Here is a 12,257-nt window from a genome sequence, read left to right on the forward strand (position 1 = left end):
CACGCATCTTTGCCGGGTAGAAATATGCTTAGTCGAGAGCTTTGTCCATCCGTAAGCGCAAATCTGCCTCGTAACCAGATGGGCCAGCTTTTGTGGCGCATGCCCCACTGTCGCTCCGCAGAACGCATTCCATGAGGCTCGGCAGCTCTCTCCTGTAGTTGAGGAAAGAGGGCATGAACACAGTCGAACGGTTCACATTAGATCTCAAGGAGAAGCCTATAAAATGGCTGAGGAGACGGGCACAAGAGGACAAAGCACTAGCTTCTAACTAAGCTTTATTCGCAAATCGCGTCAAAGATGTGCACTTGTTCAAGCATACAGTGAATAACCGAACATATTGCCAAGATTACACACCAATATTGCTACGTCACATACAAAAAATTCATGGATGGTTCGCCTGCTTAAGGAAGGAAACTTAATGTTCAGATAAAGCCAACAGAGGGGCGCTGTTATGCCAGCCCTTGGTAAACAAATGTGCTTCAATTATTTATGGAGTGATTTGTGACAGGTGCTTTTTTTACCAGGGACAGATGTGTGGCCAACTGCGTTTATTTGAATTCGGGATGTAAGCCTTCCATCAAAGAGCTGCCAGTTTAAAACATCGTGGGATACTTCAGAGACATATACTTGCCTTATTACTGTTGTATTGTTACTATATGCACCATCTGACAGAGACAATGGGCGGGTTAGCGCCGGAGCACTGTAAGGAGCGTCACGCTAGGCCGAGAATGAGGAGGGGACTCTTTATTCAGAGAGTGCATCAGCCTGTAGCAATGGTTACAGTATATAGCCATTGTGTGGTGCTATGCAACACATCCCGTGAAACGAAAACTAATCGGAGATCCATGACTCCGAGAATAGTATTATTTAATTTAGGACATGAAATTCCGAACACCACAATTACCTTCTGATAAAGAGGGAGGTTTTGCCGTTTTGCCTAACACTTTATTTATTGAGAAAGCAACCGTTGCTGTTCATTGTGTCTTTATAGAGCCAAGGACGCCATCTCTTTCTGTCTGGTCAAATCCCAGGCAAAAAAAGTTTTGCACCACCATGGGTTTAGAAACACTAGCAAAAGCAGTTGATTAGTGCAAGAAGCTTGGCCTGGAAATGTTTTCACAGCCGAGACAAACAAGGTCAATTGCCCCCTGGGGGTAATTGTGACAGAGATGAGAACATGGCATAATATTGTGGCATTATCACTGCAAGAAAAACTAAACTTCCTCACAATTGATGGCCCATTTCTCATAAGAAATGCAAACAGTTTGATTGACTGAGGAAAAAAAAACTAGCGAGACGTTCCCTTTCAGTCACGCTGTAGTTGCGCTGAGCGGTGTTTCATGACCGGCTCACAAAGGCGACTGGCCGGATGACGCTGTCGTGCTCTTGAAGCAGCACCACCTTGAGACCAAGGTCTCTCGCGTCCGCTTGGACAACAAAGTCCCTGTTCAGGTCAGGCAGCTTTAGATCAGCTCTGGCCACTAGAGCTTCGAAAAGCGCCTTACTCGCTCACTCGCTTTAGATCCCAGCTTCATTGTGCCGACTTTTTCAACAGTTTGATCGAGGGCGCTCGAGGTCTGCACCGTTTGAGATGAACTGTCTGTAGTAAAGAAACGGAAAGAAGACAACCACTCGCCATCTTGCAGGTTTCCGCACAATTTATTTGCAACTGTTCTTAGGCTAGTTCACCATGCCGAAAAAAGCACCCCCCGAACATTCACCCGCGTCAGGCACTACTCAATGACACGTAACTTCTCCTCACACGAGCGAGCATGTGCATTTGAGATGGCATAACCTACTAATATTGAGATGTGAGTCTTGGTTATTTGAGCTTTGTTCGCGTTCAGAGTCAACCCGGCAGCATGCAACCTCTCAAGGACGTTCTCAAGTGATGTCCGCTCTTCAAACTTTCGAGAGGTGACGACGATTTCATTGTGGTAGGCCATGGCGAACTGCCATTTAGCGTGCCCATTTAGCGTGCCCATTTAGCGTGACACATTCTAGCAGGCTGTCACACTAAAGGTAGCATGTTTGAGAAGCTGCCTTCTAGAGCAGCACGTCTACTTCCCATGCAGTAAAGTTACCTTTAGGTAGCAAATGAAGAAAAATGTAAAGGTTCATTTTTCTTACCATATTAATGAAAAGACAATAATGCCGAAATGTTATTTGTAGTAATTCAGAAAATATCACAAAAGATCGATACCTAAAAAAGATTGGTTCAGATAAGAAACAGGAGCCAAAGTGTCGCTGCAGACAAATGAAGCAACCAGGTGGATGCCAAGGGGTGAGAAACGCAGCCACGGATGGCAGTGATCTTAGTGAAATTCAGAAGTTCGCCGGGACAAATCGACTCGCTTGAGGTACGTGGAGATCATTGAGATCAGTATACTACGGTGGACAGATAATATTCTGAAAACAGTAATTATACAAATTTCATCTTTTTTCTACTGAAATAGGCTATTTAGGTGTTTTTTGTTATTATATACTTAAGTGCTCACAAAAGGAATTCTTTACAACAATGACGTAGATGCTACCGCAAATAAGCAATCTGCTTTTTTCTCGCCACAGCATGCTGATTATTCCTGGTGGTAGAGTGAAAGTCATCGACTTCGACACCAACAAGGTTTGCATCGGCCACTGTAAGTCTGATCATCTTTCAAGCATTGTGCCCCATATCTCTCTTTAAAACCAATCTCATATTTATTATTTCTCATGCTTAAGCTGATGAGGGCACTTTAGCTAAATGTTATAATCTGAAAGAAAATTCAGTTTACGCTAGAAAAATCTCTCTGCATGGTTCCTCGTTCGAGAGATCACTCTGAATGGTTCCTGTCCCGTGAAGACGTTATCGTCCGACGTCAGGACACCAGCTTAGTGGTCACAAATTTGATGACTTACGATGCGCAAATGTGGTACTGCTCGTGTTCTCAACGTTGTACTGTTCTACTCATAAAGCATTTCTTTATTTTTTTATGAAATCAGGGCTCCTGTATTTTCTTCAATTTGCTACAGCTCTATTGGCCTAGTGTGTTTCCAATCGCGGAGCTTTGGTGACAGCTGAATTACTATATGATTGCACGTACAGATAGAACTTCAACTAAGTTCAGCTTTGTTGCGTCCTCTAGATCGCTGCGCAGTCACCACTTGATGAAATGTGCACTTTCGGACACTGCTTTTCGATAAGCGCCTGCGCTTGAAATCCTGGCATTAGCAACTCAACAAGCAATCTAACGCGTACTTGACAGAACACATCTGCAAGCCATGTCGTTTCGACACTCACGTGAATAACACATTAGGCTGTGCTGAGCTGCATTAAAGATACCTTAGCGCTTAGATACAGTGTGCACATCGCAAGATACTTTAAAGGATTCATGTTAAGTCACCACGTTGTAAAGCAGTAAACATTCTTCGGGGACGAACACTGTAACCACCGAAGCGAGGTCAGCAGAAGCACCACTCACAACCCGTTCTACGAAATGCATCGGTGTTCTAGTCAACAAGTTCATGTTGCATTCTGCAGAAACATATTATCTGGAACAGCAATTCATATTGCACAAAATGTGAATATTTACTGCAGAGCTTTAGTTTCTGCACTGTTTTTGTGACATAGTTCTACCAACTGGCCCGGCTTACTGCATTTATGCTGTGCATTGTCATGTTGGGACCCGGTTCCATATATGCAAATGTCAGGCATCAGCTGTCGCACATTTCTTCAGCCGAGCGGTAGGCACAAGTGATACGAGTGTTCTCGCAGTCTCCAAGCGCGTCTGCAAGGGCTACTTCTCGAAGACGGCATTCGAGTTTCACGACGGCGAATCGGCGGGCACTGTGCCCTACATGGCGCCCGAGATCCTCCGGCGGCGGCCTTATGGGCGTGCCTGCGACTGGTGGTCGGCCGGGGCCACCATGTACAAGATGATGACTGGACGTGTGCCCTTTCGTGGCGAAAGCAGGGAAGAGCTGACCGACAAGATCATCAACCAGCCACTCAAGTGGCCCAAGGCCGAGGAACACCCTCACTCAGCCACGCCCGAGGCCAAGGACATGGTCTTCAGGCTGCTCAAGAAGAATCCTGCTGAGCGTCTGGGCTCCAACACTTACACCGAGATCAGGGGGCACAATTTCTTCAGAAATTTTAACTGGAAGCGCCTGTCCAGCACCACGGAACTCTGCAACATTCCCGCCATCGGCGAATGCATGAGCCGCAAGAAGGACCCTGCAGGCAAGGTGGACCGACTGAGTAAGCACAGCTCTTTAATAATTGCTCGCCTATTTGTTCGCACTTGTGGGCCACAACAGGTTTCAGTGGTGACGCCATTCGTTTTCGCTGTAAGCGAATACCCGTTCATGCGTTGAATGGCATCCGGCAGAGCGAAATAGGAGAGTGGAGGACTGAGGAGGGCTTAGACAGGTCGTGTGTCGGCTGCGGAGAAACAAGCTGATGCGCTGCCTTCTGTAGTCTCTCGGTTATGGTGCATTCGCGCACATGAGAAGCGACGCAGAAATGCGAGAGCGGTTGGAAAACCGTGCGCGTCAAGAACGTTCACACTCATTTTTCCTTCTTTCCTCCTCCATTTTGCTCGTTCGCTGAGCATTAAATTCTGGACCGCATTCCATGTACGCATGCGAAGCACTGAAAAAAAAACGTCTTCTTCTTTTTAAACGTTGTTTCGGTAGAACAGCGGCAGCCTGTGCAGCCGTCTGTGCAAACTGAGCGAGACACACATTGGGGCTTGTTCACTCACAGCTGCTGCAGCTTCTTCTGCTTGCGATGTTCTCAGCTATCATAATCCAAACTTGGCTCTCGATGAATGTGTCCATGTCAATGCCGTGAGCTTTGTCGAGCTGCACGGGCAGTTAGCAATTGCACCTATGCGATCCGATGCCTTTAAGCCGTGTTGAATTTGCGGCCAGTTGTTCACATCATGTGGCTTGATCTAGAGTAGCCAAAGCCGTGAACACAAAATGCGATATCCGCTATCACGTGGTGAAAAAAAAAAATGATCTGGTACTGATTTATTTTTAGCGCTTAAGGAGCTGAAGGTGCGTTTCGATTTGAACTCTTTTTTTCGTTTTTATAAAGCTTACTCGGCGCAGTCTTCTTTACATTTTTGGTCAGAAATAGCATAGCCCAATTCAAAGCGCATGCTAAAGAATCACAGTATCTCAATTGAAAATGTGTAGTATGTACATTACGCACCGCTTTTTTTATTCGAGCGACACATGTACATCTTCACTAAAATTTATAGATTATTCTCTTTCTTACGTACCGTCAACCATTGAAGTGCCATCAATGGATCTCATCAAACACTCATTTTCGGCAGCCAATGCTCTACCTAACACTTTCCCAGCACCTGGTGAAACGATTCTCACACTCACTAAAAGCCTGACCTCATGTGTCTGTTGCAATGCGTGGACATTTGATGTGGCATTGTGCCCTTTCCCCATGAAAATAGAGAGCGCACGGCTACGCGAAGCTGTGCGCTCTTTTTCTCTCTATGTGGGAGAAGGCTCGGCGCCACGTCAAAAAAACACACGCCGACTAGCTGCGACAGCTACATGTGGTCAGGCCTTAACGGCAGGACATGTGACCAGAGCAGAAAGGCGTGTTGCGTCCGCTTAAAGATGCATTGCTGAAATACTTGAATATATGTGGATTTGTAGATTTTCAAATTTTGGAAGGAAATGGCCGCCGACACCGTCTGCGTGTAAGAAAAGGCCGGGAGAGGAGGAAGCAGTGGTCGGTACTTAAGTAAAAGGGAATAAATTAGACTTTATTTCTCACCTCTAAATCAGTTCTGTTTATCCTTGAGAAAGACAAGTTCGCTTGTCGAAACGTCGGCTCGACACAACCCCTATCTAGGGATTTTTTTTCGGAATCACCTGAGATGACTCATATCTCGACAAGCAGCAACGAGAAGAATAAGAGTGTTGATACCCGATGTCATTACACTTAGACGGCCGTGTGTTGGCATTGCCTCAAAAGGGTCAGCTTCTCTGCAAAGCAGCACTACGTAGTTTCTGAACCGCTACTTCTACAATCAACCTCGACTTAATATTTGAATTTATTGTCTCTTCAAGCCAGAGACAGTCACAAACACGACACCGGCGCGTCGTTGTTCGCGTAGGCCTGCCATCTCCTCAAAGTTTTCCAACAGCCGCCGTTGTTTTTCCCATTCTTCTATATCGCTGTAAATACTTGGGGTCTTGCCGCTGTCGCTTGGCAATCACTCGTTGCTAGGGCTTTTTCATTTTTACTGGACCAGTTTTCAATTTGTCCCGCATACCTGTTTATGATGATGACATATTTTTGGTGCGGGGTGCAATATTTGGTTAACAGCTGCACTGGTATACCAGTGAGCAGGCAGCTTGAGCAAGTGGTTGGTTCAATGAAAGCTGTAGCATTATGCTGTGCTCGTTATGGTATTAGGATGTTATTCATGAAGATTTACCGTTGAATACGGTCGACATAGCGTTAACAATCACATCATTTATTTTAAAGGCGAAGCATTTCTTAGTGAACTTCGGCGATTTTCAGCATATCTATCTATCTATACTCGGCGACAACTTTTCTTGGCACTGAAGGGAAAGCTACGAAGGTGGAGCTTCTGCACATGTAGCACTACACGAAGTAGTTCATATTGGTGCGCGTCTTGTAACGCTGTGAAAAGTTATAATGGCGCATCATCAGCATTTCATGTAAACGAAGACACCGATTAGTGTGTTCGTTTACATTCCATTAGGTGCACGCAAAAAGGCGGGACTTTCTCGCACATTAAAAAGTGTGAAGTCGCAATGAATAAAGTAAATACGACCATCTTAATGGTGGGAGCTGTGTACTGTCTGAAATAGCTCCACGTAGAAAATAAAAAAAGGAACATTTATATTTCATGTTAAAAATACGGGCGCTATTTTGGACCTGCAGTGGAACTTCGATTATACGTCCCCCCAGTTTCACAACGACCTGTATGTTACAATGAATCAGTTTGGTCCTGGCTAAATCCCCATAAAAACGATGTATTAAAAGCCTTGGTTATACGATGCAGTTTTACGCCGACCTCGCACCTTACCACAACTTTCAGATTCCATCGAACAGAAAAAAAAACATGTTTACTCAACTCACATGTTGACCAAATATTCACGAGTGCAAAATATGAACTTGTGTACCCCAAGGAGGTCTAAAGAAAAAGTAGAGTCATTTTCATTGAATGAAAAATATATTCTCCTGGAAGTTCATGCACTCCTACATATGCCTTAATTGCCTGCATATGTATCCCGGGTCATTACCTTGTCAAGCTCCATCCACATAGAGTAGGTTCATTCGACTGAAAAGCTGATATTTTTATATTTTCGATGCGTGAAAACATTTTCTGGTTGACATATGGCTGATCTCCTGCCTTTGTCACACTCACAGTCACTGGTTTGTGCATGCATAAGGGCATGACGCAGCTGCTTTCACCGTGCAAAATTACTTTCACTTGACGTCAACATTCATAACGACAGCGGGACACCACTAGTTGCACTTCACAGGGCAATAAATTACAGCGCGCACAGCTCAGTCGCGCACGAACGCATCGTACATAAACCACATGAACTCGTCCATTACCATTATGCGATAGTGATAGCACTGCGTATGACTCTTCTGATAGGAGGCTCACGGCAACATGATTTCGGTTTCATGCCCAGGCAATTTTTGGACTCCATTTCTTGGTATAAAGATGAGCATTGGAGTTGATTGTTCTTAAGGCTGAGAATAAAAGTTTTCTTGGACCTCCTGCAAGTAATTATTGCTGCCTTAGCTACCACTGGCAATAATTTAATCTACCCTCATTGCAGAGGCAGAAGGTCATGCCGGGGGCTTATTCAGCCAGTCTGTACCCGTTTTTCGGGCAAGGCTAAGTGTCCAGGTCTATAATCTTAGTTTTTTTACTATACAACGCCCGGGTCATACGACGGTTTTGCGCGGTCCCCTAAAAGTTGTATAATCGGGGTTCCGCTGTACTTCACTGGCGGTATGATGCACGTGATTTGGCTCTATAGCTTTCTCTTCAGTGCCAAGAAAAGTTAGCACCGAGTATATCTGTCTGTCTGTCTATCTGTCTAGACAGACAGACAGACAGACAGACAGACAGACAGACAGACAGACAGACAGACAGACAGACAAGACTGGGTAGGGCAGGGCAGGGCAGGGCAGGGCATCTAGCTAGCTCCGACTTTTAGCTCTCCTGGCCAGATCGATAATAGTATTTATACGAAAATTGGTATGGCATAACGTGACTGTCTGATGAGCATAAGTGACTAGTCATAACATGAAAATCATGACATGTATGTCATGAATATCACGATTTACATCAATGTCTTGCCTGTATTGGGGTGGTTTCGTTCGCATGATATATTGCAAAACTTGTATATGACACGACTGTATGGCGAACATAGGTTACAGGCCCTCACAGGGAAATCCTGACGTGCGTGTCACTCATGATACTGTCGCGGTCGTTTCGCCAGCGTCACAAATACCAAATTAGGTATTACGTGACGTGAATTGATGAGGAATGTACATGCAAACATGATAATCATATGTGTGTCATGTAAGAACATGACTACATGCCTCACTCAAGATGCACTCAAGGCCGTTTTGCTAGCTTCACATATAGAAAATTCGGTATTATGTCACGCCAAATTTTGTATTAAGTGGCGTGAACGAACGACAAAAGTAAATGACACGTCCAAACCTGATAATTATGACATGTGCATCATGTAAAACATGGCTACATGATACTCTTATAGTGTACTCGATGTCGTTTCGCTAGCTTCACATATAACGAATTTGGTGTTACGTGACATCAATGGCTGACGAAGGTTAGTGCAAACATGATAATTATATACGGATGTCATGTCATTACATTAGAACATTTTGTGCTCATAATGCATTCACGGCCGTTTCGCTATCTTCACATATACCAAATCTGGTATTACGTGAAGTGAATGGACGACGAATTGATTGATTGATTGATACGTGGGGTTTAATGTCCCAAAATGGATGACGAAGATTAGTGACTCGTCCAAACATAATAATCATGACATGCATGCCATGTAAAACATGATTACATGCTACGCTCATAGCGCTCGTGGCTGTTTCGCTAGTCCCTCATATACCAACTATAGTATCCAGTGACTTAAATAGACAACGAAGGTAAATGACACGTCCAAACATAAAAATCATGGAATGTGTGTCATGTAAAACATGACTACATGCTGCACTCATAGCGTGCTCACGGCCGCTTTGCTAGCTCCACATATACCCAATTAGGTATCCAGTGACTTGAATAGACAATGAAGATAAATGACACTTCTAATCATGATAATCATGGCATGAAAGTCATGTGCGGTATAATTCACGTCTGCTTTGTAACGTTGTCCTGATTTTAAAGGGACATATTAACCTTGCTCATTCGTGCTGCGCATATCATCGAATCTCACTGTACGTGGGATTTGTCAATTCTATTGTAACGTATGCCTCGAAGCTGAGACAGTCACGAAAAGGGGCTATATGACCAGTCTGCTCGAGAAAGTTCTGACTCCTTCAATGAAACTATTACTCCGCGAGCTTCGTAATTGTACAAATTGCTTTATTCTTCTGCAGCCGTGAGCGCTACGAGTAACACCCGGAAGCGGAAGCTGCTTAAGGTGGAGGACATGGTGGACGTGGATCCGCAGACGCAGAAACCTCTGTACACCTATTCGTCACCAAGCTTCAAGAATATGATCAACTTTGTGCGTCCTTTTTCTGATATACACGCTAAATTACTAGCTGTCCATGCCCTTACAATGACACACATCAGAGAAAAGATCACCGGCGTATCTAGAAAGTGAACGATGTTAGAGGAGCTTGCTCAGAAGTGTACGGGGTGTTTTTTGGTGAGACATTTCTGTTAATGAGCTGGCGATTGATGTGTACGTCAAAGGCTGCGTTGTCGGGCACCTTCTGCGGCCGGCACTGCACAGTATGGCTACGTCGATTGACACGTTAACCACTTGCCCTTTTATGCCATACTGGCTGCTGCCACCAGTCAAATGCCTGCCACTTATAAATGGTAGACATGGGCAGACGCGCCAAGTCCCCTCACTGCAGGCGGGTGAGGGGGCTTGGCAGGATATCGGTACCCGTGCGTAACACTTTTTTTTAATTCGAAAGACTGCCCTTTGTTGTAACACGCATAAATAAAAACGATGCAGGTTCATCACACATAAAAAAGTTACACTCATGCATAAAGTTTAACTAGGATCGGTGGAAAGGTCCTTTTATCCACTTTTGTAAGTACGGAGGGCGACCGAGATGGTGACTGGTTCTAAGATGACGAAGGCTTGCTTACTCCAGGCCTGGGAATGAACAGAGCAAGTATGTCATGTCCACGGCAGTTATGGCAGCGTCACAAAAGGGACATGTGGTTCCATATGATGCGTGGTACTGTTACGGCCGGTGGGTGGTCGCTCCGGGCGTAATACTCATCGTAGGTACTTGTCAAGCGCTCCTGTGTCGATTAAGAAGCAAGAATGAAGTAAAGGAATGTAGTCGCGAAGAGGTGAGCGCGCCGACTAGGTTGCCTTGGTTTGCTCCTCTGGAAATGGGTGGAGACGCTGCTTTTGTGAATGGACATAATATTGGTTCAAACGTTCGCTTTTTTTGGCATTTTCTGGCATGCAAAGAGGGATCGCATCCAGCGAGACACGTGGTAATTTGGCTCAGTTTATCTCTCTTGGTGGTAGGGCTTGCATATATGATGTTTTTGACAAATATATTAGGCACTAATTATTACACGCGAATCATTTATGGCGAAATAAAGGCATTTAGAGAGTATCTATCATTCTGTCTATCTCACTGACTGCGTAGATCCTTGTGCTCTCGTGGCCCATTTGATTAAGTTGACGAGTATTTCACTTTCACTTTCACTTTATTTCCTTAAAGACCCCACAGGGGGGATGTTACATAAGGGGTGGGTTGTACAACAAAGATACAAAAGCCACAGGTTAACATTGCAGATGCATTGACACACTTTGAATAAAACGTGATGGACAGGTGATTGAAACAACATCGTGGGGAAGGTCATTCCATTCTTTGGCGGCGCGGCAGAGAAATGATGCAGAAAATGTTGAGGTGCCAGATCGGGGTCGGAAGACTTGAAGTGGATGGCCAGTGCGGGAAGAAATGCGTGCGACGGGAGCGATGTAAGGTGGTTGGTGGAGTGAGCTGTAATACAACTTGTGGTACAGTGACAACGTAGCAATTCTTCGGCGAAGGGAAAGACTTAATAGACCGGATTCATTTTTAAGGGATGAAACACTGACATCGTAAGAATAAGAAGAATGAATAAAGCGAGCGGCACGATTTTGAACTGCTTCGATAGCGTTGATCAGATAAACTTGGTGAGGGCTCCAGATGGGTGATGCGTATTCTAGTTTGGACCGGATTAGCGACTGATAGGCCACAAGACGAACGTGGTACGGTGAGTGACGTAGGTGACGTTTTAGAAATCCTAATGATCGGTTGGCTGATGAAATCATGTTAGTGATATGCGTTCGCCAGGAAAGATCAGGGGTTAATGTTACACCAAGATACTTATAGGATACGGCTGTTTCGACTGGCATGTTAGCAATTTCATAGGAAAATTGGAGTGGGTTTTTGCGGCGGTGGAAGGAAACTAATTTGCATTCGTTAGGATTAAGGGTCATAAGCCAATGGTCACACCAGTTTAATACTTCATTAAGGTCATTCTGTAGTGCTGCTTGATCAAAAGTGTTGGTTATTTTGCGGTAGATGACACAATCATCTGCAAACATACGAAGGTTGCAGGATAAATTGTTGGGTAAGTCGTTAATGTAGATTAGGAACAAAAGCGGGCCAAGGACAGATCCCTGTGGCACTCCAGACCTAACAGGAAGCGAGTTAGATTTGACGTTGTTAACGAAAACAAACTGAGAGCGGTTAGTCAGAAATTGAGCAATCCAATTAAGAAGTTCAGCTGGTAGATTTATTTGGTAATAACACGAAAACTTTGTTGTTTATGTCACATAGGCCATGACATATATGATCTGATCATGGAGCTCTTGAGGCCACTTTATTAAGATGATGTGTACCAAAACTGATGGCATAATTGGAATGTATAGCTAACATGAATGACTGGTCATAACATGAAAATTATGTTATGCATGTCATGTGTTCCATGACACAGATAATAGTCATAATGTTCTAACGGCCT

The 12,257-nt window shown here is 44.5% G+C and overlaps 1 protein-coding gene across 1 annotated transcript in view; it reads left to right on the top strand.

Annotated features, from left to right (window-relative positions):
• The window catches only part of LOC119163325 (uncharacterized), a 186,174-nt gene that overhangs the window by 91,078 nt on the left and 82,839 nt on the right, over positions 1 to 12,257 (top strand). The window contains exons 6-8 of the mRNA XM_037415300.2: positions 2,569 to 2,639; positions 3,755 to 4,240; positions 9,644 to 9,774. Coding sequence (XP_037271197.2) covers positions 2,569 to 2,639; positions 3,755 to 4,240; positions 9,644 to 9,774 — 688 coding nt within the window. The remainder of the gene's footprint in view (positions 1 to 2,568; positions 2,640 to 3,754; positions 4,241 to 9,643; positions 9,775 to 12,257) is intronic.

This window comes from Rhipicephalus microplus, chromosome 9, assembly GCF_043290135.1.
Source record: "Rhipicephalus microplus isolate Deutch F79 chromosome 9, USDA_Rmic, whole genome shotgun sequence".
Lineage (NCBI taxonomy): Eukaryota > Metazoa > Arthropoda > Arachnida > Ixodida > Ixodidae > Rhipicephalus > Rhipicephalus microplus.